At 37.7% G+C, this 27,863-nt stretch overlaps 1 protein-coding gene and 1 long non-coding RNA gene across 4 annotated transcripts in view; one reads left to right on the top strand and one right to left on the bottom strand.

Moving 5' to 3' along the window:
- DLGAP5 (DLG associated protein 5) overlaps window positions 1-25,173 on the top strand; it is a 40,106-nt gene extending 14,933 nt beyond the window's left edge. Inside the window, exons 10-19 of one of the 3 annotated variants that reach the window (XM_058740667.1) lie at window positions 346-469; window positions 3,362-3,447; window positions 4,221-4,381; window positions 9,621-9,713; window positions 14,213-14,429; window positions 18,318-18,510; window positions 20,247-20,298; window positions 20,887-21,133; window positions 22,368-22,417; window positions 24,831-25,173. In XM_058740667.1, the coding sequence (XP_058596650.1) occupies window positions 346-469; window positions 3,362-3,447; window positions 4,221-4,381; window positions 9,621-9,713; window positions 14,213-14,429; window positions 18,318-18,510; window positions 20,247-20,298; window positions 20,887-21,133; window positions 22,368-22,417; window positions 24,831-24,938 (1,331 nt within the window). In that variant the 3' untranslated portion in view covers window positions 24,939-25,173. Of the gene's footprint in view, window positions 1-345; window positions 470-3,361; window positions 3,448-4,220; window positions 4,382-9,620; window positions 9,714-14,212; window positions 14,430-18,317; window positions 18,511-20,246; window positions 20,299-20,886; window positions 21,134-22,367; window positions 22,418-24,797 lie in introns of all 3 variants that reach the window. The other 2 variants (XM_058740665.1, XM_058740668.1) reach the window with 2 other exon arrangements.
- On the bottom strand, window positions 26-5,729 carry LOC131518098 (uncharacterized). The gene is made up of 4 exons (XR_009264910.1): window positions 5,583-5,729; window positions 2,967-3,032; window positions 326-486; window positions 26-91 (listed from the first exon to the last, which is right to left on the bottom strand). It is a non-coding gene; the product is annotated as an uncharacterized LOC131518098 (long non-coding RNA).
- Window positions 25,174-27,863: the final 2,690 nt, after the last annotated feature.

The following is a 27,863-nucleotide window of genomic DNA, read 5'->3' as shown; positions in this document are numbered from 1 at the left end:
TGGTATTTTAATTAAATTTTTACTTACCTTCCGGACTATGATTTATCAGAGATTTGTTTAGAGCCACAGAGAGTCAGAAGAGATGGGAAACCTGGGGAAAGACATCCAGACAGAGAATTGGAATGAGGAATGCAGACTGAGAGAAGGGGGGAAATGCAAATTTGAAGAGATGAAAATGTCAAGACACGTTAGAGGAGATGTGATAAATGAAATCATTGAAGCAGAAATAAATGTTAAAGTTCAACAAAGAAAAAATTGAAGGATTCTAAAATTTTGTCTTTTGTAGGGGATGGCATTTTAGAAAAACTGCTGCTTTGAAATTTACCTGTGGTGTTTTCTTTGTAGAACATGTCTTAAATAAAGATGAAACTACTAAAAATTCAAATGGCCTCCCAACAAAAGAAGTCCCGTCACTTGAAATAAATGAAGATCAGGTATCTCAGCCACAACATGATGTGCCATATTTCAGGTTTGTCCATTTTGTTCCTAGTGTAAAATGTTTGCATTAATGTCTAGATATTTAAAACCCAAATTAAACTATTTTAACCTTTATATAATAGATGAATTAAACTCTTAGTGATTTTTATTTTTATTTATCTTTTAAATTTTAATTATGGGGCGTCCTGGGTGGCTCAGTCAGTTAAGCATCCGACTTCAGCTCAGGTCAAGATCTCATGGTCTGTGAGTTCAAGTCCCACATTCGGCTCTGTGGGCACAGCTCAGAGCCTGGAGCCTGATTCAGATTCTGTCTCTCCTTCTCTCTCTGTCTTTCCCCCACTCACACTCTGTCTTTCTCTCAAAAGTAAATAAACAAAAAAAAAATTTTTTTTAATTATGTTTTCAGTAGCTGGTACTTTAATTCATGTGGTTCCTAGTTCAAAAGGTAGAAAAAGGTACAAGTGAGAAGCCCTTTCTCAACTGTCTCCTAACCCCATGGTTAATCTTCCATGGAGGCCAGTGTTACTCATGTTTTATGAAAACTTTCAGAGAGATAGATAACATATACGTAGACAAGCATATATATTTTTTCCCATTTTTAATATACACAGTAGTTTACTATTCTGCTTTCATTTAATGTTCATTGTGGGAGACATTCCATTTTAATACTTAAAGAGCTCACTCGTGTTGTTTGTGTTGTTGGTGTGTGTGTGTGTGTGTGTGTGTGTGTGTGTGTGTTTAATGACCATATAGTATCCAGTATGTGATGTACCACTATTTACTTAATAGTAAATTGCTGTTGCTCATTATTTACACTGAGGTCAGTCCATTACTAATACAATCAAGGCTGCAAGGAACAACCTTGTATGCATTCCAATTCTCTCATGTGAAAATATATAACAACCTCAATTTACATTCCTTTCAGCAAGTTATGGGAATTCCTATTTTCTCATACTGTTTACACCCTCGACAAAGAAACTGAGTTAACCTTTATTTTACAAAGGAAGGTTAGTGGGAGATGGTAGGAAGCTCTTTGGCCTACTAAGTCATGAAGTAGGATTATGTTTTTCCACCTGTGAAGAGTGAAAATTAACATCCTTTTGGGGAAACTCAACCATGTCACTTAACAGGCCTTGGAAACAAATCAGTGGACTGCATTTGGAGAAAGGCCCCAACATTCCACATTCCACAGGAAATAATTACATGCTCTTCTTTTTTTTTTTTTTAAACTTCTTATTGTGGAAAATTTAAAACATATGAAAGTACAGGGAACAGTACACTGAACTCCCTTGTACTCATCACTCAGGGTCAATCTTGTTTCATATTTACATATACTTCTGACTCAAGATGTTTTAAGAAAATCCCAAATAATCATATCACTTCACCCATTAATATTTCTGTAGGTATTTTTCAAAGTTGAAAACTCATGTCAACATTAACCATAATATTTATTGTGCTTAATGTAATAATGATAATTACTTAATGTCATAAAATATCCAGTCAGTATTCAGATTTTCCAAATTATAATCCACATGCAGGCATGAGCACAACATGCTTATGTACATGCTGTTTTTCTTTTTTTTTAATGTTTTATTTATTTTTGAGACAGAGACAGAGCATGAGCAGTGGAGGGGCAGAGAGAGAGGGAGACACAGAATCCGAAGCAGGCTCCAGGCTCTGAGCTGTCAGCACAGAGCCTGATGCGGGGCTTGAACCCATGAACTGCAAGATCATGACCTGAGCTGAAGTCGGACGCCCAACCGACTGAGCCACCCAGGCACCCCGATGCTGTTTTTCTTGAGTAAATGTAGCAAGGACATTCTCATACCTTTTTCAATATAAGATTAACAATTTTTTGAGCTTTGCCAATCAAATAGATAAGTAGGTAAGATACTATCTTGCTGCAGTTTTAATGTTTATTCTATTATTAACAAGTTTCTTTTTATGTGTTTGAAAGCCACTTCAATTATTTTTAGAGCTTGAGATTTTAGAACTGTAATGAATTTTAGAGATTTAGCTAATCCGTTGTGTTTTCAACTGTGAGACATTGAGACAATGAGCAATTTACCCAACTTAATAACATCAGATCTAAGCCAGGTCTCCTTTCTCATAAATTAAGTCATTCTCTGTCATGCTATTAGATATAAACAGCTAAGTTTTTCTTCTAGGAAACAAAAACTATCCTCAGTTTCTCCTGCTAGGATGCTTTTTATAAAGAAACAGATTACGATCACCTTAGGCCAGTTTCTTAACCTTGGCACTATTGACATTTTAGACTAGATAATTCTCATGGGGACCATCTTCTGCATTCCAGATTGTTTGGTAACATCCTTGGCCAGTAGTGCCCCTCCAGTTCATGACAAAAATGCCTCTAGACAGTGTCAAATATGTCCAGGGAGGGCGGGGTGGGGGGGTGGGGGTGGATACAAAATTGACCCCTGTTGAGAACCACTGCCTTTGGAGTGGCAAGCAAAGCCTACTAATTGCAGAGAACCTGTAGGGCCTTAAAACTGTAATTCCATACTTACAGTGTTTGGCTTCAGCTTGCTCTTGAGAGTTGAGTTGGTCTTCATTCCATGGGCAATAACAGAGAACTAATAACAGAGATAAAGAACATCTGATTATTTCTGTGAAGTCTCTGAAAAATAAGAACAAAAGAAGTTGGAAATAATAGTGTAGTGTGAAAAGTGGGCTCTTGGCACTAACCCATTTGCATAAGTTCTAGGTATAGAAAGATGGACATAGGGTATCAACTTGTATTTATGGATTTAATATATCACAATTCATAAAATCAGCATCAATGCTGAAAAATTAACATCGTGCCTATCTTTTACACCTTTCTAATGTTATGTGTGTCATAATGCAAATACTTAGATATTAGTATGAGAAACATTTGTAAAACAAATGTATATCATAATTTTAGAAATATTCTTCAGTCAGAAACTGAGAAATTAACTTCGCACTGCTTGGAGTGGGACAGGAAGCTTGAATTGGACATTCCAGATGATGGTGAGGGAACGTTTATATTTTTTTTATGTTTTAGTTTTGTGTTTTTAAATATAGTTATACATTTATCTGAAACATAAAGATCTAGTGTCCAACTTCATAGTTACATTGTTATTCAAAACAGGAATTTTTTATATCTCAACATACATTTGCTAATATCTCTGTGCTAAATTGGTACATGACTTAAGAGATACAAGGAATTGGAATATTGATTATTCCTGAAAATTAGACATTTGCTTATTATTAGATATTTTTTATATAACTATGAGTGACCTCTGTAACTGGTATTGTTTAATTAAACAAAAATATTTTCTGAATGAAAATAATCCCAAATCAATAATCAATATGGAAATCACTACCTAAATCAATATGGCACAGATTTTCAGAAAAATTCCTTAATTTGACTTATTTGGGGAAGCTGTTTAGAAAAAAGTCATTTGTGTTCTGTCAATGTGAAGCCCTTCGTGGATACTGTTGTGTGATGAGTTGTTTGAGGCTGAATTCTTATTAAATACAAATAGAGGTAAAATGCCATTTATTGTGCAGCGGTGTGTATGAGAATGAATATTGCTGATTTTTAGCAGGAATTAAAGCAGGCAGTTAATGCTCAGTATTTTTAGGACAGTTTTGCAGTGCTGTTTTTTGTTTTGCACTAAGTTAAAAATTTTGAAATTTATGGTGAGGCCTTATCAATTGGTAGGCTGACAATATAGGTCTAGTTTTTTGTTTTTTTTTTTTTTGTCTTTTAACTTTTAAAAACCTCATCTTTCCTCTAGCTAAAGATCTTATTCGCACAGCAGTTGGGCAAACAAGACTCCTTATGAAGGAAAGGTTCAAGCAGTTTGAAGGGCTGGTGGACAATTGTGAATACAAACGAGGTGAGAAGGAGACGACCTGTACAGATCTGGATGGATTTTGGGATATGGTTAGTTTTCAGGTACGTGGTCAAGCATTTTCATTATATTAACTCTGAGCCTGATCTTTTTGAAAATGAGGTTGGGGCACCTGGGTGGCTCAGTCAGTTGAGCCTCCTATTTTGGCTCAGGTCATGATCTCATGGTTCATGAGTTCAAGCCCCGCATCGGGCTCCTCTGCTGTTAGCACAGAGCCTGCTTCGGATCCTCTCTCCCCCTCTGTCTCTGCCCCTCCCTTGCTTGTGCTCTCTTTCTCAAAAATAAAATAAACATTAAAAAAAATGAGATTAAAAAATGAGGTTGGGGCGCCTGGGTAGCTTAGTCGGTTAAGCATCTGATTTCAGCTCAGGTCATGATCTAACAGTTTGTGAGTTCAAACCCCACATTGGGCTCTGTGCTGACAGCTTGGAGCCTGGAGCCTGCTTTGGATTCTGTGTCTCCCTCTCTTTCTGGCCCTTCCCCACTTGTGCTCTTTCTGTATCTCAAAAGTGAATAAACACTAAAAAAAAGAGGTTAACAATAATTAAATGGGGGTAATGGAACTGCTTTTTAGGTATCAATAATGTTAAATGAGATATCAGACAGCATCTTTATAAACTGTAAAGTACTGTCTAGAGGGACCTAGGTGGCTCAGTCAGTTAACTGAGTCAGCCGACTTCAGCTCAGATCATGATCTTGCAGTTTGTGGGTTCAAGCCCTGCGTCAGGCTCTGTGCTAACAGCTCAGAGCCTGGAGCCTGCTCCGGATTCTGTGTCTCCCACTCTCTCTGCCCCTCCCCTGCTCGTGTTCACTCATGTGCGCTCCCTCTCTCTCTCTCAAAAATAAATAAACATGAAAAAAAAATTAAAGTACTGTCTAAATTTTATAAATGATGTCTACTTCTTCCTTGTGTTGTCAGGATGATTTCTGGGTAGTTTGGAATGTTGTTTAGACTGTAATGATTCTGCACTTTAGAAAAATGAGCAACTCTAGTCCTTACTAATTCAGATCATCTAGCAGTTATTGAGTTCTAACTGTGTGCCAGGCATTATACCAGAAGTTGAAAAATAAGGCACATTCTCTCTCCCAGAGAAGCTTGTAGTTTATTAGTGAGTCAGACACAGGATATAATTCTAATCTAATGTACAAAGTGCTATAGTGGAGGGAATCACTAGGAAGATCAGGAAAAGCATGGGAGGAGATGACACTTTCTAGCTTCTTGACTTATTTTATAGATGTACATACAAAATATTATTTCAGGAACCAGTAGCCAAAAGTCATTAGACATTTGAGGACAGCCTTGAATCTGAAAAAAAGAAAAAAAAAGTCAAAAGCAAGTTTCTTCTCAGGAAGAAAACTTTTTGGATGAAGGAAATGAAGATAATACAAGGAGAAAATAACTTTTTTTTTTTTTTTAATGTTTATTTGTTTTGAGAGAGACAGAAAGACTGGACACAAGCAGGGGAAGGGCAGAGAGAGAGGGAGACACAGAATCTGAAGCAGACTCCAGGCTCTTAGCTGTCAGCACAGAGCCCAACGCGGGGCTTGAACTCACAAACCTTGAGATCATGACTTGAGCCGAAGTCGGCCGCTTACCTGACTGAGCCACCCAGGCACCCCAGAAAAGAACTTTTACATGCAAGTGTTAATATTCTCAAAGGGAACAGGTGTTTCATCTGTCTATTAAGAACAGCTATTAAAAAACATTCAGAGAACAACAAAAATTATTCTTTGAAGTTAAACACTGTGAGAGCAGAAATGTAAGATTCAGTACAAAGATGGAATATGAAGTTAAGATCTCCCATAAAATAGAGCAAAGAGAGAGATGTAAAGTAGCAGAGATTGAATAAGATAAGAAGTAGATAAGAAGATTAAGTGGGCTGGTCTAGGAAGCGTAATATCTAAATAATAGGAATTCCAGAAAAAGGGAACAGAAAAAATAATGGAGAGGAAATAACCAATGAAATAGTTGAAATTTTTTTCCCAAACTGGAGGACCTGAATTCCAGATCGAAGGGAGCCATTGAGTGTCTAGCATTGTGAATCAGAGTAAGCCCACACCAATGCACATTATTAAATATGATTGTACAACTTTAGGGATGAAGAGAAAAATCTAGAAACTTCCAGAGAGAGAAAACAAGTCTTATACAAAGGATCAAGAATCAGAATAGCCTTGGATTTCTCAACAGCAACACTGAAAGCTGAGAAAACAATGCCCTCAAACTTCTGACGGAAAATAAGTTCCAACTTGGAGTTTTGTACCCAACCAATCATATGTGAGGGTGAAAAGGCACTTTTTAGACACACACAGTCTCAAATTTTACCTCCCATGTTCTCTTTCTTATAAAACCAAGTGAGAATGTACCTCACAAAAATGATGGAGTAAACCAAGAAATGGGAGGAGGTGGGACTGAGTGTCAGAAAGGGGTAAGGGAATTGGGGCTGAGTTGTGAGGTGTGTAGTTTACGAAGCAGTGGTTGAGATTAGAGCAGGAGGACCTGGTCCCTGTGAGATTGGTCTGTGTGAGATTGAGCTAAATATATAATACCTGATTTGTTTGCTAGCTTTTTCACTTATTTTTTATTTTTAGAGAGAGTGAAAAAAGACAAGTGGGAGAGGGGCAGAGGGAGAAATTGAGAGAATCCCAAGCAGGCTCCAGGCTGAGTGGGGCTCCATCACGTGACCCTGGGATCATGACCTGAGCTGAAATCCAGAGTCAGATGCTCAACTGACCGAGCCACACAGGCGCCCCTGTTTGCTTTTTAAATTGTATTCAGAGGAGGTTTTTATAAAATTTAGAGGTGAATTGATGATAGATACATAAAAACCAAGCAAATGAAAAGCAAAAACAGTATTCAGAGTAGAGAAAAAGTGAAGGAAAGATAATGTCCATTGCTGTATGGCCCTGACGTGAATAGTGTTGAGGTAGTCATGGTGACGTTAAGTATTGCTTTATGACCAGTTTTTACATATTTTCCAGTTTTGATAATGAGTTTCACTAGCATCATTCAATGGTAACCAATTTTGTTTTTTAATATTAATAATTGATAGATTTGAAGGTATTTGATGTGTTTATATTGTTTATATTTAGTATCTGTTGATACTCATTTCCCAGCTTTGGCCATTGGGAGCGTCTTCAAGTTGCCTTCTGGGACCTTATTTTTTTTCCTTTCCTTTAAGAGCTTTTCTGAAGTTTAATATCATAAAACTTACCAGTTCTGAATGCACAGTTCAATGATTTTCAGTAAATTTGCAGAGTTGTGCAACCGTCACCACAATCCAAGTGTAGAATATTTTCAGCATTAAAAGACCTTTCTTTCCTGTATGCAAGTGAATCCCCATTCCCACTCCCAGCCCCAAGCAACTTACTCCGTAGATTTGCCTTTTCTGGACACTTCATATTAAGTAAAATAATACCATATGTAGTCTCCCATATGTGGCTTCTTTCACTTAGCATGACGTTTTTGAGGTTCTTGCACGTTGTGCGATGTATCTGTACTTTGTTCCTTTTCATTGCTGAGTAGTAGTTCTTTGGGTAAATACACCATTCTCTATTCACCAGTTGAAGGACACTTGGATTGTTTCTACTTTGGTGATTATGAATATCTTCTTTGAATATTCACATACAAATCTTAGTGTGGACATAAGTTTTCATTTCTCTTGAGGTAAATATCTAGATATTGCTAGGTCATATAGTAAATTTACGTTTGAGTTTTAAGAAACTGCCATACTGTTTGCCAAAGTGATTGTAATATTTTACTTTCCTGCCAACAATGTATGAGTTTTCCTATGTCTCCACATCCTGACTAGTATTGTTACTGTCTGTCTAGTGGAACCATCCTAGTGGGTACGAAGTATTTGTTGTAGTTTTGATTTGCATTTCCCTAATGAATTATGATAATTATCTTTTCATGTGTTTGTTAGCCATTTAAATGTCTTCTTTGGTGAAATTTCTATTCAAATCTTTTGGCCATTTTAAATTGGGTTTGTCTTTTTGTTATTGAGTTCTAACTGTTTGTATATTCTGAAGACAAGTCTTTTATCAGAAATATTATTTGCAAATATTTTCCCCCACTTTGTAGCTTGTCTTAATTTTCTTAATGGTGTCTTTTGAAGTGTAAATGTTTTTAATTTTGATGATATTCAACTTATCAACTTTTTTCTTCTATGTTGTGATTTTTGACACCATGTCTAAGAACTCTTTTTTTGCCAAATGTCAGCTCACAAAGATTTTCTTATGTTTTTTTCGAAAAGTGTAGTTCTAGCTCTACAGTTAGGTATATGATTCATTTGGAGTTCATTTTTGTGTATGATATAGGTAAGACTTTACTTCATCTTTTTTTGTGTGTATATCCAATTTCCCCAGCACTGTTGTTGAAAAGACTATCCTTTCCTCATTGGATTACATTGACACATTGTTGAACATCAGTTGGTCATAGTGTAATCCTGAATCTTTTTGACATTTACATTTTTTCAGGAGAGAGAAATTGAGAGTATGCATGTGTATAAATGCATAATAGGGGGTTTGAAGCATGTTTACTAAATTATTAACAATGGTTTCCTCTTTGAAGGAGACTGGAAGTACCAGGAAGATAGGCATCATACACTGACAACACTGACTCCATCTTTGACCCTGCATCTTGTCCACGCCTATACAATGACCTCTCTTGGGGCTACATTTTCTAGGCCCCATGGAGGTTAACGTAAGAACGTAAGCCTTGACTGGAATGCGGGAAGGCTTGTTCTGATCTTCCCTAAAGTGGTGCACAGAAGGCGCCACTTTAGATAACTAGTTGAGATGAGGACCATACCAGAAGGATAAGGATCATACATTCTTATCCTGCTAGTAGGTATATTACATGTATCTTTTAAAATAAGATTCTGTCAAGAGAATGAGAAGGCAAGCCACAGACTGAAAGTATTTGCAAAAGACATTGTGTTTAAAAAAAAAAAGAGAAAAAGACATATCGTGTTCACATTGTATAGTTTAGGAAACGAACATCTAGGATATCCCTCCTACATTTTAATGGTCAAAAATAAATTAGGAGGGTTCTTCATATTTGACATCTTTTCTGTAGATTTTGGAAGTTTGTCAAAGCACAAATAACAATTTTACCATAAGAATTCTTCATTTGAATACTAAATTGAGGATGGCTTCGTCTAATTTTATATGCCATCAGTCCAACTCACCATTCTCAATTTTTTTTGAAGCTTCAGTTCACTGGTTTTTCATTTTAATAAAGTTAGGATTAATCTGATAAACATGTGCTTTATTTACTAACAGATAGAAGATGTAAACCAAAAATTCAAGAATTTGACTAAACTTGAGGAATCTGGATGGCAGAACAATAATAATACAAACAAAAAAGTCTTTCGGGTAAGTGTGTGGGTTTTATATCTGAATTTCTAACATAGATTCTTCTACTTTAATGAATTTTTATTTTTCAGCTTTAAAAACATTTAGCTTCAGATTTTTCATCTTTTTACCAGTAAAGTTCCATATATTACATACAACGTCTGGATTGCCTTTGAAGAAGCAATGAAATTCAGCTAAATTCTAAATCAGCCAGATCTTAAATTCAGCTAAACACTAAATTCTTTCTGGAGGGCAGGAGGTAGGGGCTATAATTGAATGGGGACACGCAAAGGGCTTCTAAGTTACCAAATGGTGGGTATATGCATGTTTGTTTGTTTTAAATCTATTTTTAAAGTTTATTTGTTATTTAGAGAGAGAGAGCAAGACAGCATGATTGGGGAAGGGGCAGAGAGAGAAGGAGAGAGAATCCCAGGCAAGGTCCTTACTGTCAGCACAGAGCCAGATGCGGGGCTCAAACCCACATACTGTGAGATCATGACCTGAGCTGAAATCAAGAGTTGGCCGCTCAACTGAATGAGCCATTCAGGCACCCCTGCATGTTTGTTTTACACTTCAAACTGTACATTTTGTTGTAAAACATCCATTTTGTTCTAATAATAACAGGAGTACTACATAACTGATATAATGCTTAGTGTGTGCCAAGTATTGTTCTATGTGTTTTATGTGTATAAGCTCATTTAATCATCACAACAGTCCTGTGAAGTAGGCTCTGTTCTCCCCAAGCTACAGTTGAGAAACCTCATGTCCAGAAAGATTAAATCACTTGCCAAATGAGGAGCTATGTTTCACGGCCAGGCTTCTCTTTCCAGAATCCATGTTCTTAATCAGTAGGCTATGCCGCCTCTTTGTTTTTATATATTCTTTTGTGTGCTCTATTTCAAAATGAAATAGTTTTTAAATAGGAAAGAGGGACAATGGCTCTTTAGAACATCTGTCTTCTTCCCTATGCTTTATCTTGTAAATTTCCTATTTTCTCTAAAATTTGCTTTGTTAACATGAAAGATTCCATTCTTCTCTATTTGTAGTACGTTTTTTTTCTAGTAATGTTTTGAACTCAGAGTTTCTGGTCAAATGGATACTTCTCAAACCACCTTACAGCATTGCCAGTGTTTCTTTATGTTTTATTTTTATTTAGTTGTATTTTTTTTGAGAGAGATTGTGCGCATGCACATGTGCACAAGCGGGGGAGGGGCAGGGAGAGAGAGGGAGAGAGAGAATTCCAAGCAGGCTGTATGCCCAGTGCAGAGCCCAACGAGGGGCTCGATCTCATCACCATGAGATCATGACCTTAGCCGAAATTAAGAGTCAGATGTGCTTAACCAACTGAGCTACCCAGGCACCCCTCTTTATATTTTAGAAGAATACCTTTGGTGATAGAATTAGGTTTCTAGTTTAGTACTTTATTCTTGTGTAACCCAAATAAAATGTCTGTTTTAAATCCTATCTTAGGGACTTAAGATAGTAGAGTATTAAAAGAACCTGTTACAGGGGTACCTGGATGGCTTAGTCTGTTAAGTGTCCAACCCTTGATTTCAGCTCAGGTCATGATCTCATGGTCATGAGATCAAGTCCTGTCAGACTCCGAGCTGAGTGTGGAACCTGCTTGGGACTCTCTCTCCCTTTCTCTCTGCCCCTCCCCTGCTCGTATTCGCACACGTGTACATGATCTCTCTGTCTCTTTCAAAAATAAATAAATAAGAATTTAAAAGAATTTATTACCAAATTATTTGACTAATGAAGTCTCATGACAAGGACGCTGAGGACAGTGACTAAATTAATTGAATGAATTTCAAATCTGCTAAACAGTGAAGAATGCTGGGACAACTTGAAGCTACCATGGATATTTCTTATTGAGTACTCAGTCCTGGAAACATGAACATCATCAGTGCTGCAGATAGCGTTATATCAGAGCCTTGTAATTCTGTCCCTTATCACCAGGTGTCTCTCTCTTACTCTATTTTACAGGCTACTATTAAGATTATCAAACAAATAAAGTAAAATTAATACCTATACTTTGATCCTCTTCCCTCTTACTTATTCATCGATCTGTCATTCCATCAATTAGCCTTTTTTTCCCTCTCTTCCTCTCTCTTTTCCATCAGCTTTTAGAGATGTTTGAGGGTATTAGCTTTGCTTACATTAAAATTTTTTTTTTTCAACATTTTTTATTTATTTTTGGGACAGAGAGAGACAGAGCATGAACGGGGGAGGGGCAGAGAGAGAGGGAGACACAGAATCGGAAACAGGCTCCAGGCTCCGAGCCATCAGCCCAGAGCCTGACGCGGGGCTCGAACTCACGGACCGCGAGATCGTGACCTGGCTGAAGTCGGACGCTTAACCGACTGCGCCACCCAGGCGCCCCAGCTTTGCTTACATTAAAAAAAACCCTTAAACCTGTGATGTTCCCATCTCCGAATCACAGACAAGTTTCCTGGAAAAGTTGTCTGTACTCTGCGGTTACTGTTTTGGTCCTCACTTATCTCTCCAACTCACTGCAAGTCAACTTCACCCTTCTTGATGCCTCTAGAACAGTTATCACCAGGGGTATTGATTCTCTAGTTGCTGAGTTATTAGACACTTAATTATAAAATCTAATCCTTCTGCAGGATTAAATACAGTTGATTCCCTCTTTCTTGAAATTATATTCTAATTTTTCCTCCTGTCTATGTGCCCATTTTCAGTCATGTTTGTATGTTTGTTTTTCCATTTATCCCTTAAATGTTTGTGATACTCTTATTCCTACCTCAACTCTCTTCTTTCCTTCCACATTTTTTCTGTGCAATCTTCCCCATCCTGTGATGAGTCCCAAATCTGTATTTCAAAACACATGTACTGCTAAGCTCTACCTCTATATATCCTGACTCCATAAAACTTAAAATCAGTATGCCTCGGGGCACCTGGGTGATTCAGTCACTTAAGCGTCCGACTTCAGCTCAGGTCATGATCTCACGGTTCATGGGTTTGAGCCCCACATCGGGCTCTGTGCTGACGGCTCAGAGCCTCCAGCCTGCTTCAGATTCTGTGCCTCTCTTTCTGCCCCTCCCCCATTTGCACTCTGTGTGTGTCTCTCTCTCTCAAAAATAAACATTAAAACGATTAAAAAATAAAAAGTCCCAAACTGAAGTAATCTGCACACACATCGATATTTCTGTCTCAGAGAATGATATTCCCACTAGGTGTCTGAGGTATCTTCTTTAGTCCTTTCTCTATTTCACCATCTCTACCCTCCACACATCCAACAGATTGCTAAATCCTCTCCGTTCTCCCCCTTAACATATCTCTTGAAGCCATTCATGGCTTTTCCATTTCTCCTCCTTAATCTAATTACTATCATCTTTACCCAGTATCAGTGCAATAGTCTCCTTCCTAACTGACTTGTAACCTCCAGTCAGTCCTCCATTCTCCAGGCTATAGACAGAATGACTTTTCGAAACACAAAGCCGATAATGTTAATCTCCTGATTAAAAGTCATGGATATGGGGCGCCTGGGTGGCTTGGTCGGTTAAGCATCCGACTTCAGCTCAGGTCACGATCTCACGGTCCGTGAGTTCGAGCCCCGCGTCGGGCTCTGGGCTGATGGCTCAGAGCCTGGAGCCTACTTCCCATTCTGTGTCTCCCTCTCTCTCTGCCCCTCCCCCATTCATGCTCTGTCTCTCTCTGTCTCAAAAATAAATAAACGTTAAAAAAAAAAAAAATTTAAAAGTCATGGATAAACTCTATTTCTTTGTCCTCTGTATAAATGTGGCTCTTTAAAAAGGTTACATGCGGGGCGCCTGGGTGGTGCAGTCGGTTAAGCGTCTGACTTCAGCCAGGTCACGATCTCGCGGTCTGTGAGTTCGAGCCCCGCGTCAGGCTCTGGGCTGATGGCTCGGAGCCTGGAGCCTGTTTCCGATTCTGTGTCTCCCTCTCTCTCTGCCCCTCCCCCGTTCATGCTCTGTCTCTCTCTGTCCCAAAAATAAATAAAAAACGTTGAAAAAAAAATTAAAATAATAATAATAAAAAATAAAATGGTTACATGCAAGGGATTTTAAAATCTATCTGTTGTTACCTCCCAGCTCTGCTATGCTTTCTTTCACTTCTGGCTTTGCAAACATGCTATTTTTTGCACGTTCCAGCCCTTTCTTCGCCTGGTCTTGTAGCCTGGCTAACTGTGATTCCAGCTCAGTGCTACTTCCTATAAGCCTTTCTGGATGACTCTTAGGATTGATTTAGGTGATAGCCTAGTATTCTCTTACAGTTGTCTGATTTTGTCTGTATCATGACATTTATTCTTTTTAATGTCCACATCGAGCCCTTCCCTTAAGCTGTGAACTCCTCGAGAGCAGGGACTTTGTCCTTTACCTTTTGACCCCTGGCACCAGAGCCGAAATCAAGAGTCCGACGCTCAACCGACTGAGCCACCCAGGCACCCCAAATGTGTTAAATAGCTATGCATGCTTTGTTTTTCTTGTAAGATGATAATGAGTAGCTTTAATAAATGTCATAATTTCTCTTTGCAGAAAAAAGTTGTCTCAGGTGTAGCAAGTAAATCCAAAGAGGATGATGGAAGAATTGCAGCTAGAAATCGCCTAGCTGCCATAAAAAATGCAATGAGAGAGAGAATGAAGAAGGAAGAACATGTGGAGGCAGCGGCCTCTGTAATGCCAAAGGAAGTTGATACAATAGTGTTTGATGCTGGATTTTTCAGAATTGAAAGTCCCGTTAAATCCTTCTCAGGTTACATTTTTTGCTAAGACTCCTTGAAAGAAATATTTGGGTTAGATGGGAGCTTGTATAAGAGGTATAAAGTAGCTTTCACATGAAGTCCTATAAACTCTCTGTGGGTCTGGAAGATAGACTATGCTCTCACAAACCCATGCAAGGCACATTGTGATGTGTATGATTAGATTACTTTAAGTGTGACCAATCTTCTAAAATGGATTTTGTGTTTCCTAAGTGATTTCACATCAGTTATTGCCACTTAACCCCACAATCCTGTGGGGTAGGTCACAGGATCCCAAGCGGTAAGGGACATGATAAAAACATGAGAAGTTAGGTGATTTTCTTCAGGGTAGTTGGATTAGAATTTAAGATGCAAAGCATCTTAGGCATCAAATCATCACACTTCTTTAGTTGTGCTTTAAAATGAAGCACAACTGTGTGTGCGTCATTGGAAAGTGGGTTTGGTTTAATTTTCATTTGTATTAAAACTTTTGCTCAGATTTTATGAAATACAATAAATGTACTAATTTCCTAATTTAAAAGCATTCCAGTGAAACCAGCTTTTAATACTTTAGGAAACCATTCTTATGATTTTCTAACTGATTTCTAACTCTGATCTTATGATTTTCTTTTACAATTTTTAATAGCTATTTTTTTTTAAGTTTTTTATTTATTAGAGGGAGAAAGCATGCTCATGTGAGTGGGGGAGGGGCAGAAAGAGGGGGAGAGAGAGAGAATCCCAGGCAGGCTCCACACTGACAGTGTGGCTTGAACTCATAAACTGTGAGATCATGACCTGAGCCAAAGTCAGTCACTCAATGGACTGAACCACCCAGGCACCCCCAATAGCTATTTTTCATAGGCTATCTTTAAACTTTTTTTTTTTTAATATGAAATTTATTGTCAAATTGGTTTCCATACAACACCCAGTGCTCATCCCAACAGGTGCCTTCCTCAATGCCCATCACCACCCACCCCTCCCTCCCACCCCCCATCATCCCTCAGTTTATTTTCAGTTTTTAAGAGTCTCTTATGGTTTGGCTCTCTCCCTCTCTAACTTTTTTTTTTTTTCCTTCCCCTCCCCTATGGTCTTCTGTAAGTTTCTTTATTTTGAGAAACAGAGACCGTGTGTGAGCACAGGAGGGAGAGAGAGAATGAGAGAGAATCCCAAGCAGGCTCTGCGCTGTTAGCACAGAGCCAGATGCAGGGCTCAAACTCACTAGCTGTGAGATCATGACCTGAGCCTAAATCAAGAGTCTGTTGCTCAACCAATTGAGCCACCCAATCGCCCCATAGGCTATCTTTATTAGATTGAATTTATATATCTAGATTGAAATTATTTATATATACATCGTGTAACGAGAGGTCATAGCTGAAGTAATCTATAAATCTCAGTAGAAACTTGTATCAGTGCTTTAAGTGCTAGATGTTTGTTTTAATGTTTGTTTATTTTGAAAGAGAGAGAGAGCAGGGGAGGGGCAGAGAGAGAGAGAGAATCCCAAGCCGGTCCCTCACTGTCAGTGCAGAGCCCTACATGAGGCTCAGTTTCACAACCCTGAGATCATGACCTGAGCTGAAATCAAGAGTTGGATGCTTAACTGACTGAGCCACCCAGGTGCCCATAGATGTTTGTTTTCAGGGAGAAAGGGTCCAAGTCCTCTTCAAGTACTAATCAGCTGAAGGGATGTTTTTTTCCCTATTTAACTGTGTCTACTGGGAAGTTTTCTGAAAATAAGCTTGAGCTGTTATCTGATATTTACATTAAAATGTAAATTTATCACCACAAGTATATTATAATCTTCCTGTCAATTTAGGTATCATACCTGGTGTAGTCTGGCTTGTTTGCTTTACTCTAAGCAGCTTCACTTCCACCCAGGAATTGCCTCCTGCTAGTAACGTGGCTCCTTGCCACTAACTTCCTGAGGATCCTACTAGTTTCCATTACTATGAACTCATCACTGTCTGTTCTTTCATGGACCCAGTGTGGCACTTCCGACTGGGGAGTTTAAGGTTCATGGCCCAACACTATCTTGTTAAAATTGAGTTTTATTTACAGAGCACTTAGTTCATATGAGGCCTGTTACAGAACAGAAGTCCCCCCAAAAGCCCCTCTCATCCCATTTGTTTCTCCCTAGGGACAACCACTTTTAGTTCTTACGAGTCTTGGAATCTTGAGTTGTTTGAAGCCCTCTCTCTGAACAAGATACAGATTTTTTTTTTTCTTGAATTGTTCCTATGATTTACTCTCCTTGGTTATCTTGTATCTTTCTTTCAGAAATACCTATTTTATTTTTTTCCTGGGAAATAGGCTATTTTTATAATTTTTCCTGTACTTGCCATTTTCTACTTCCCGGATTTCCTCAACTTTCATATTGGCTCTCATGGTGGTATGCTTTGTTTTGTCTTGTTTTCCTCTCATGGTTTAAATTCCCAAGAGCTCTTTCTCATTCTCGGAATGTTCCATTTTATAACATTCTGTACTGGTTTGGTAAGTGTATTGTCTTACCTTTCTGAGGATGTTAATGATAGCTTTTATGTTTTCATTCCCCTGTAGAGTCAGTATTTCTTCCAAGATACTTTTGTCTGTTTGGGGTGTTTTCTTTTGTTTTTGGTTTTGGTTTTGGGTGGTTTTTTTTATGATTTATTTTTTAGAGAGAAAGAGAGAAGCAGTGTGAGCAGGGGAGGGGCAGAAAGGGAGACACAGAATCTGAAGCAGGCTCCAGACTCTGAGCTGTCAGCACAGAGCCCGATGTGGGGCTGGAACCTACCAGCTACAAGATCATGACCTGAACCAAAGTCGGGTGCTTAACCGACTGAGCCACCCAGGTGCCCGTTGTCTGTTTGGTTTTGGTTTCCATCTCTTATATTAGAGGCTTTCCTTGGGTGTCTGGCGATCATTGACTGCCTGCTTGTGGTTAAGAGTGGGTCTCTGCACAGCAGTACTTGGGTGATGTGGTCTTTACTGTCATGTGATTTAGCTGTACCATAACACTGGGACCCTACACATCACTATATTGAAGTCTGTTCTCATGTGCTAGTCAGATTCCCCAGAGAAGATTCTTTCAGTCTGCTGCCTAGAAGATAGAATTCTGGCTACCAGCCTTTCAGGGGCCAGGTGGGAGGAAAAAACTGAATGTCTCAATAGTTTGTAAATACTCACCAGATCCCCTTTTTCCACATAGTCCCCTCCCCATCTCAACCTTACTTGGTATCCCCTAACTCAGAGACCTTCTGTTCCACCTTTTTCAGGAAATAACCCTCTCTTTTTCTGGTTTGGGTGGTGGCAAAGAGCATGTTGACTACCTGTGCAGAATCAGGAAAGGATTCCACTTGTTCTTTAAACTGACTTTGTTTTTCCTGTTTTTAGCTCCATTTTCATCTCTGCTTTCAGAGATACTTGAGGCTACCAGTTGTTTTGAGGCGTGTTATGGTATAAATTGGGTTGATTCTCCTCTTTCCTGACTGTGACTTAGGATTTATTTTCTTGGGTCTAGTAAGTAATATCCTACTCACTCATCTACATTACAGCTTCTGAATTTTTCTGACTATTGTTGTCTCTCTTTTAGTTCCCTTTGTCCTGGAAAATTGTATTTCAGGTTTAAAAAGCCACTGAGTTTAAAAAAAAAAAAAAAAAAGATTCTTTGTCCTTGTGACATTCTGCCTTTTAAGATGATCTCTGTTTCTGCGTCAAGTAGTGGGATGTCAAGAGGAAACAGAATCTAATGTGTGTGTTCAATACTATCTTTAACTGAAAGTCCCAGGCATTTGTCTTTAACAGACATTTTACTGGAGAAGGAGGCTAGTTGGTAGGGTAATAGGAAGAACTTGCACTGTCTTCCTTGTTGTAATGAAAAGTGAATGAAGGAACTTTTTGGTATTGAGATGATTTCTTTCATCTTCTAGGACTTTCTATCTCCTCTGAACGTCTTTCTCAAAGACTTAGGACACCTAAGTCTGTCAGCAAAGCTGTGTCTGAGAACAGGTCTAAGATGGGCGTTCTGAGACAAACTGTGTCACCACAGAATCCTGATCCTTCAAGTACCACACGTGGACATGTTGATAAGGAGACTTTGCTTTCAACTACTCCTAAAAACAGGTATTCCTTCATGTGTTGTTATCTAGACTATAACAGATGCTGACATTAAATATCATTTCAGATTGTTAACCTGGTAAAATATGCAAGACCCGTATTTTTTATTAGATTTCACAATGACCCTGTGACATATAGAAAATACTTCTGTTTCCTAAATGAGGGAACTAAGGCTTACAATTTCTGATCGGTAATTGGTTATATTTAGATGGGCAGAATAAATTCTGCAGAACTAAGAAGAAAGGAAACAATACAGTGTCCTTTGGTGTTAAACACATTGTGGCTTTGGTGCTTGATAAATCTGAGCTCAAAACCAGCTCTATGGCATACATACTAGCTGTGAAACTTTGGGATAAGTTAACTCACTTAGCTTCATTTTCATCATTTACTCAACAGCAGTGTTTGATGCCTCCCTACAGGGTCCTTGAGAGGTAGGCACTTTTGTACTTTCTATAGAAAGTACCTTGAGATTGCTATCTTGACAGATAACAGAGCATAAATAAGGGAGAGCTAATGTGTACTGAAGAATTATGGGTTAGACATGGTTCTAGGTTATTAACATGTATTATCTCATTTAATTCTCAAAACAACCCTGTGAGGTATTAGATCTCCATTTTTCAAGTTAGTAACTTGAAAAGTTAGTAACTTACCCAAATTCAGCTTATAATTGGTAAAATTGGATGCTCCCTGTATTCTTTCTGCTACAAATGCATCAAAATTATCTATATAGTCCTTGTTGGTGGAACATAAAGATACCAGAAATCTGATAGGAAAAAAAGATACTTTAAGGTAAGTAGGAAATAAAATTATCATCTGGAGCCAAGAGAGGACTATTGGATTTATTATTAATCTGGAGACGGGATAGCATTGAATACTTAGCCATCACAGCAGAGAAGGCTGTCAAAAAAGTAAAATAAAGAACACCTACGAATTGAAGTAGAGGAAACAAATGAAAGTTTTTGCTCTTAAATATTTCATGGAACATATTTTAAGATTTCTAATTTTTAGTATAAAGCAAGGTATATTTAACCTTTGTGGGAACTAAATATTCTAGAAATCTGGGTTATAAAATACCAATTTATTGTCATTTCTTAAATGCAACTTACTTTGCTTTATATATCTCTAGTTTATTATCTTGTGCTGAGAAGGTCCATAATTGTATTTAAGTGATAATACAAGTACTCTTTAAAAAATCTTTTACTTAATTCCCAAAAATAATCCTGAAAGAGCAACTTACACATAAACAACTTTGTGAGGTGAAGGCAACATGAAGTTGAAAACTGGAAAAATAGGATATTTTTTTTTAAAATGACTTGCAAGAGGTTGAGACAGATATTTCTAATGAATACAAGTTATGAACTTTGAGATTGGAATATATTATGCTGCAGCGAACAAGTGAATGTGGCCAACTCCAGCTATAGGTAACTGGGTTGTTGCTTCCACACTCCCAGGAGTTGGCTTTATTCTAACCTTTCTCTAGTATGTGTGTAGCTCTGGATTTGACTGAGGTTCAAAAGATTGCTGGTGGACTGAACAGCATGGTAACCAGCTGTGAGCTTTCTGGTTTTTGTGGCCATCCTGCTTGTAGCTGTGGTCCACAACTAGCCTATTTGGACCAGGTCTGATCTTGGACCGGATCCATCTTTGACTCATGAGGGACAATATCAAAACACAAGTAAAAAGATAGCAGTGTGTTTAATTATCTGATTACAGTGCTGCTTTTTTCTTTTTTTTTGGAACAGCATAGAAGATACTCTGTGTCCTGGATTACAAGATTTAATCGAAGTAAATTATGTAAGTTCGATTCCAGTGTAGTAGATAGCAGTTTATGTCATCATGTATAGTAACTCCGTAAACCACTCCCAGAATTTCCATTCTGGAAATCTAAATCTAAAGCAGTCATATAAAATGATAATTCTTGTTTTAAAGACCTTTGGCTTGTTTGAAACTATAGTGCCATTTTGTGTTCTTTAACTGCCATCAAAATTATTATTGTAAATAAAGTTTTATTATAACCCAACCACACTTACATATTATATCTGGCTACTTTCACAGTACAGCGGTAGAGTTGAGTAGTTGTGGCAGAGATTCTGTGGTTCACAAAGCCTAACATACTTATCATCTGGCCCTGCACAAAAAAATGTTTGCCAGTCACTAAATTGGAGTATCATAGACACTTGCTGAGAAAGTTTCCTTCAATCATACTGTTGCTATAATATTCTTTGAACTAATTGTTCAAGAAGCAACATAGTGGGATTTACAATGTTCTTTAGCCTATGTTCCAAATGTCGTTCTTCTGTTTTTATTTTGAATAGCAACAAAACTTTTTCTATTTGTTCCAATTTTTGGTAATTAAATGTAAAAGTATTTTTTTACTTCCAGGATACAAACAAGATAAGCTTTGAGATGGATCGTTTACCCAGTGAAAGAATGAGTTTGCCTCTACCTGCTGGTGAAGTGAGAGATGATATTAATGATAACAAAAAGGAAGAAATTTCAGATGATGTGGAAGGAATGGAACTAAATTCTTCGGTTACAGCACAGGATGTTTTAATGAGCAGCCCTGAAAAAAATACAGCATCACAAAATAATATCTTACAGGAAGAGGAAACTAAAATTTCTCAGTCAGGTGAGGTCTTTTAAATATATTTAGATGACACTTTGTTAAATAAATGAATTTGGACTAATACACAGATTATCGTAAATACTTCAGGGTACCAGTTTCTAAGAATAAGTGTTGAAAAACTGGACATTCATAGTAAATACCTTATGAGAATTAGTATGTGTTGTAGAATCCCACTCTACACCTCAAACCTTTTGAAGTAGACCTATTAAAAACTAATCCATGTTGGAACTAAGTAGCATTTTGCATCAGACCTATTTGCAGTCTTCATTGTTTGTGCAGGCTCAGAGAAATTCCCTGAAGTTTATTATTTTTTTACTTCACGTCCTTTTCAACGCACATCCTCAAACCTTTCTTCAGAATGCCCTGTTTTTCTTCCGTATTGCCTTTTTCCTATCTACTTTGTTATGATTGTTCTGCAATACGAAATGGCTCTTGTATTTTTGTTACAGTATAATGTGTGATAGTTTCACCTGCTGTTTTCATCTGCTACTCAATGGTGTTTTTCTGGCTGGGGCCTAAAGCAAAATAAACATAACCTTGGCCAGACATTTAATGTACTCCAGCTAGCATCTTTCAGGTACCTTGTTTTTTTTAATCCCCTAAACTTTGGTTTATTACCTGTTTATTATAAAAGGATGTAACTCAGGAATAGCCATGTGAAAGAGAAGCATAGAGCAAGGTATGGGGAAAGGGTACAAAGCTTCTATACCCTCCAAATGCACCACTCTCCCCAAATCTCCAGATATTCACCAACCTGGACGCCCAGTGGTACCTTTAATATCACAAACGTGAGATTTGTTTGTAGAAGGCTCTTTATACTGAATTTAAGGATAAGAATTTTACTAAAAAATTCAAGTACATTTTTAAAAATGCCATAGCACTGGGACACCTGGGTGGCTCAGTCGGTTAAGCATCGGACTTCAGCTCAGGTCATGATCTCATGGTTCGTGGGTTCGAGCCTGCGTTGGTCTCTGTGCTGACAGCTTAGAGCCTGGAGCCTGCTTCAGATTCTGTGTCTCCCTTTCTCTCTGCCATTCCCCTGCTCAAGTTCTGTCTCTCTCTCTCAAAATTAAATAAACATTAAGGAAAAAAAAAAATGCCACAGCATAAGATGACCTATGTTTTTGTTATAGCATTTCATATATGGAACTTTTTGTCTTTTTCAGGTGTTGTCCATTTCTAACCCTTGACTGTGAGGATATTCTTTAAAAGTTAAAAATTATTTTTTGTTTTTCAGTACTGTTTGATACTAAAAGTCTCACTACTGAATGCCATCTTCTTGATTCGGTAAGTTTTCCAACTTAATTTGAAAAATTCCTTTATATTCTAGATTTGTTTTATAAAATGGTACTACTCACTTTTCAGTATATGTGCAAAGTTGGTTTAAAATTTCCATGTTTTTGTTGCATGTACTGTGAAATCCATTTGTTATCTATGTTTATATACTTTAAAATATAGGGACGCCTGGGTGGCTCAGTCGGTTAAGCGTCCGACTTCGGCTCAGGTCACGATCTCGCGTACGTGAGTTCGAGCCCCGCGTCGGGCTCTGTGCTGACTGCTCAGAACATGCAGCCTGTTTCCGATTCTGTGTCTCCCTCTCTCTCTGACCCTCCCCTGTTCATGCTCTGTCTCTCTCTGTCTCAAAAATAAATAAATGTTAAAAAAAAAAAAAAAATTAAAATGTAGCATATTCTAATACTAAATTCTGAAGATTTATTTCCCAAAACATTTATGTTTCAAATTTGTTATGACAAACTGGCTTAATACTTATATATCTAATATGTAGCTTGGCTTATGCTGGGTGTTTCTAAGTGATGCAAGAAAAAATAAGGCAAGGTTTCTGCCTTTAGAAATGTACAGTTGGGAAGATAATGTCTATCCTACCTTCAGTTATCATTGGTTATTTTCATTTTAATTCTTTTAGATTACTATATTTATGTCGTATTCTGTTTAGAGGCTCCCCAGCCTTTACTTTTGCTGACCTCTTGCCTCTGTATCTAGTTTAAACCTTGACCCTTCTATGAAGCCTTCCTAGAAAAGCTCTCATCTCTCCCCTATTGATTTATATATATAGATATAGGTGTACAATGCACACATTTAATCTCTTATTAATAGTGTAATATGAATATATTATATTCCTGAAACAGATTATAATTTTGGGAATCTATTTCCCTTATGAACTGTAAATTCCTCTTTAGGCAGAGCTGATTCATGTTCATGATGCTGTCACTGGCATGAATGAAAGAGTGCTTTCTTGCTTACTAAGTGTTTATGGCACTGGTTTTCAGCCCTACCCCCAGATATTTTTATTCCAACAGTCTGGAGTAGGACCATTATCAGGTGATTCTAATGTGTAGCCAGGTTGACAACCCTGGTTTATAGCCTTACCTTGAAATTTTCCAGGGCCAGCTGCTAAAATAGGTCAGGAAATGGTCTTGGTTTGCTAATCTTTGATCTCAGAATATAAAAATTTCATTAAGGCAAATGTAGGATAAAAGAACAATAATTTTGTTAACCTCATGAAGCCTGGCAAATACTTGGCTTCCTTAAGCCCCTAATTCCTTAAGGACTTCTGTATATGTTGGCCTTCATTATTTTCAAAGATGCCCTCTTTATGTTCAGGCTTCTGTGCCGCCTTGTGTCTCAGCAGAATAAAGTGTATCATTATGGCCCATACTCGGTGCTTTCTTGATCTTAGAGTCAGGGATTTCAGCATAAGGCCAATTTATACAAATCTGATATAATCCTGTTCCCAGATATGAACTCCGAATGCTTGGTTCTGACATATATGATATTATAATTAAATCTGGAAATTAATGTATCATAATATTTCATTTTGTACTAATACTATGATTAAAAGTGCTTCACAGTTATCTATCTTCTATGTTATCTTGTTGATAAATCTTAGTACTTTATTTTTTTTTTAACGTTTATTTTTGAGAAGAGAGAGAGCATAAGCAGGGGAGGAGAGAGAAAGAGGGAGACACAGAATCTGAAACAGGCTCCAGGCTCTGAGCTGTCAACACAGAGCCCCACGCGGGGCTCGAACTCACAGACCGCGAGATCATGACCTGAGCCAAAGTCGGATGCTTAACCGACTGAGCCACCCAGGCGCCCCAAATCTTAGTACTTTATAATTTAGTCTCCCTGTGAATTCCTTTCCACTTTCGTAAATATTAGAACTTAGACTTTTTTAATATTTTTATAGGTCCACCTATCTATTTTAGACCCAGATTATTACTTAGTCTGGTTCAGCATCACTTGAACCTGAAATAGGGCTCAAGGGGAACAAAAGAAACGGATTCTAGCAGGATCACATTAGTAAAAAGCCTATTAAGTATAGTTATATGGATTAAGACTTGTGGAATCTGTGTAAGTGGCTTAAGATATGGCCTTAATTTTATTCATCCTACATATACTGCTGAAGTACATTTACATATTACTACTCACCTTTAAGGCATATATACCTGATATACCTTTTCAATTAAAAAAGTATATATTGAAATTAGATCTACTGGAAAGTAGCAAATTCATTGTGCTAGTAATAATTGTATTATTATATACAAAACGTGTTATTTATGTTATTAATTAACCTATTAAATTGCATTGTTGAAGACTTAATTGGTGAAAGACGTGATGTAGTGACTTCTTTGAATTTATTCTCCAGCCAGGCCTAAACTGTGATAATACATTCACTCAGGTGGAGAGGAGACATCCAGATCATGGCAGACACATTTCCTTTGGTGGTAACTTGATTACCTTTTCACCTCTAAGGCCCCTCAGTGAAGAACATCCAGAAGAATTTTGAATTTAAAAATGAATCCAAATATTTTTTTTTCATATTATCAGTGCTGTGATATATTCTTAGCATTTTGAAAAATTAAAGAGTATGTATTTGTGTTCACTTCTATTCAATTTATATAGTGTCATAAAATGTTTTAACATTCAGTGTTCATCAAAGTTTGTTTTAGATACTATAGTGTTTTTCAAGGGTAGTGGGAATATTTTGTACATTAACTATGCAGAATAAAAAATGTACATCACCTCGCCTCTCTTGTTTAAAATGTATAAGCTTAAAGCTAAGTGTACTAACATAGAGCTTATGAACATCCTTCAGTTTAATCAAAATATAATATTAAACTTTGACAGAAATATTTGCATCTTTTTATACTTTATTTTTAGTTTGGACTCAAATTTGTTGATGTCCGGGGCACCTGGGTGGCTCAGTTGGTTAAGCGTCCGACTTCGACTCAGGTCATGATCTCGCGGTCTGTGAGTTTGAGCCCCGCGTCGGGCTCTGTGCTGACAGCTCAGAGCCTGGAGCCTGTTTCAGATTCTGTGTCTCCCTCTCTCTGACCCTCCCCCATTCATGCTCTGTCTCTCTCTGTCTCAAAAATAAAACGTTAAAAAAAAAAAAATTGTTGCTGTTAAACAGCTTTGCATATTGGATTTTCCAGGGTGTACTGTATTTCTTTAAATGAGCTTTCTGGAATCTAAAGTCAGTTTACATGCTGCAGTTTCAAATGCTTAAACTATTAGAGGGGCTCATTAAATCTTTCCCTTTTTGTTTTCATTTTCCCCTTGATGTGACTGACAACATAAGGAGGTGCCTTCTTCCCTTGAAGAAAATTATATCAATCACTTAATGTGTTTGAAATATTTTCTCTTTTATAAAACTCTTCATTATAAGATTGTAGACAACAGGGCCATGAGAATAACAGAGTACCAAGAAGAGTCATAGTAGCTAAAGCTTGTAATCAGACCTGGTTCCAGTTATTTCTGCCTCTAAATAAGTTAGGATTGGAGGCATTAGCCAAACAAGCAGCAACTTTATAGATAAACTTGTAATATTAGGGGTTTTCAAAAAGAAAAGAAACACATCCACTTCTGTTATCAGAGAAAGGTATGTTAGGCTTGTGGGAAAGATAGTATTTATTATCAAGTTCATATGAACAGTTAGGCTATGTGAGGTGTTGGCTTAGAAGAATGTCCTTAGAATGCCTAGTCTTACCAAAGAGAAAAGCGGCTCCAATAGCCAGTTAATGAATAATTCAAGCAAGACATGCAGAACAAAGAAACATATGTTTTCTAAGGGCCCAGGCATATAAGCATGCAAAAGAGGTTGGTGCAAGGTAAACCAAAGACTTAGAATCTATATAAAGCAATATGCAACATAACAATAAAATAATTTGCCCTCAAGAATGAAGCAGATGAGAATAAAAACAATGGCAGTAAACATGATTTTTTTTTTTGTAGATTTAGTAAGATGGACTATTGTTCAGAGAACTTTTGGCTGTTTAGTAATAGTAAAATGAACTCAAACTAATTTAATAACGAGGTTTATTTATTTTTAAATGTTTATTTCAGAGAGAGAGAGAGAGAATATCTTAAGCAGGCTCCACGCCCAGTGTGGAGCCCAATGCGGGGCTTGATCTCATAGCTGTGAGATCATGACCTGAGCCGAAATCAAGAGTCAGATGCTTAATAAACTGAGCCACCCAGGAGCCCCAACAAGCAAGTTTATTATTTTCATGAGTTGTCAGGGTGATTCCAGACACTTTGCAATCAACAACTCAATGATAGTCAAACATTCTATTCATAGTTCATTCTGTTATCCTTGGTGTCAGCTTATCTTTGGCTGAGTCCTTTTGGGGTCACAAAATGGCTGCCAGTTGTAATCAGAGTATGTATATTCTTTCCTTTAGTCTGGTTAGGCCATCTAATGCCACATCTCCGTTTGCAGTTTAGCCAGGGATTGTCTTTACCTAATCAGGATTCCCTATTTTATCTAGGATTATACCTGAATAAAACTGTGACTATTAGGAAGCAGGGAATGGATGGGTAGCAGCCATCAATTTGCCCTACAACTAGACAGTGTTCTTGGGCTATTGGACTCTAGAATTATGAGGTATTAGGAAAATCCTTAAAGTTACAATGAAGGAATATAGCTGGTTAGAACAAACATCTTTCCAAAAATGAAAAAAAAAAAGGAATTTCCATTTATTGAGGACCTACCACTATATAACAACCCCTTTGCAAACAATATTTATTCAACAATCACAGTAACCCTACAAAAGACGTATTACCATTTTATAGACAAAGGAACCAAGGCTCAGGACTTCAGTAATTTTGTGTAAACCAAGTCCCTTCTTTTTTCCATAGCTTTTCCACTTAGCGAGTTTTTCCACTTAATCATAGCTGTGGAATAGTCAAGATCAGAATGTTAGAGTAAGGAATTAACATAGTTTTCTTTTTTTTAATTATTTTTTAAAGTTTGTTTTGAGAGAGAACACACGGGAGGGGCAGAGAGAGGGGGAGAGAGAAAATTCCAAGCAGGATCCATGCTATCAGTGTAGAGCCCGATGTAGGGGCTCGAACTCATGAACTGTGAGATCATGACCTGAGCCAAAATCGAGTTGGATGCTTAACTGACTGAGCCACCCAGGTGCCCCAACATAGTTTTCCAAATAAGATGTGATGTGCTGCTCACATCCCTCTTTAGGACTGAAAGATTTTTTTCCTTTAATTGCTAGAAGTGTTTCTAAACAGGCTTCAGGTACCATCCCTGTGTGAAAACTACCTCAGGTGAAGACAGCCACTTCACCCAACATCATACTGTTTCTCAGATGGCTTGTATTTATTCACTGATCAGTGTCCTCTTGACAGCTCCAAAGGATCATCCCAGCTTCAGAACCCCTGCAGGGTGGGCTGAGGCATTGATGCCCAACTTCTT

Source organism: Neofelis nebulosa, chromosome 7 (genome assembly GCF_028018385.1).
Source record: "Neofelis nebulosa isolate mNeoNeb1 chromosome 7, mNeoNeb1.pri, whole genome shotgun sequence".
NCBI lineage: Eukaryota > Metazoa > Chordata > Mammalia > Carnivora > Felidae > Neofelis > Neofelis nebulosa.
Note: the sequence above shows the minus strand (reverse complement) of the source record. Positions and strands in the feature narration are given on the sequence as shown.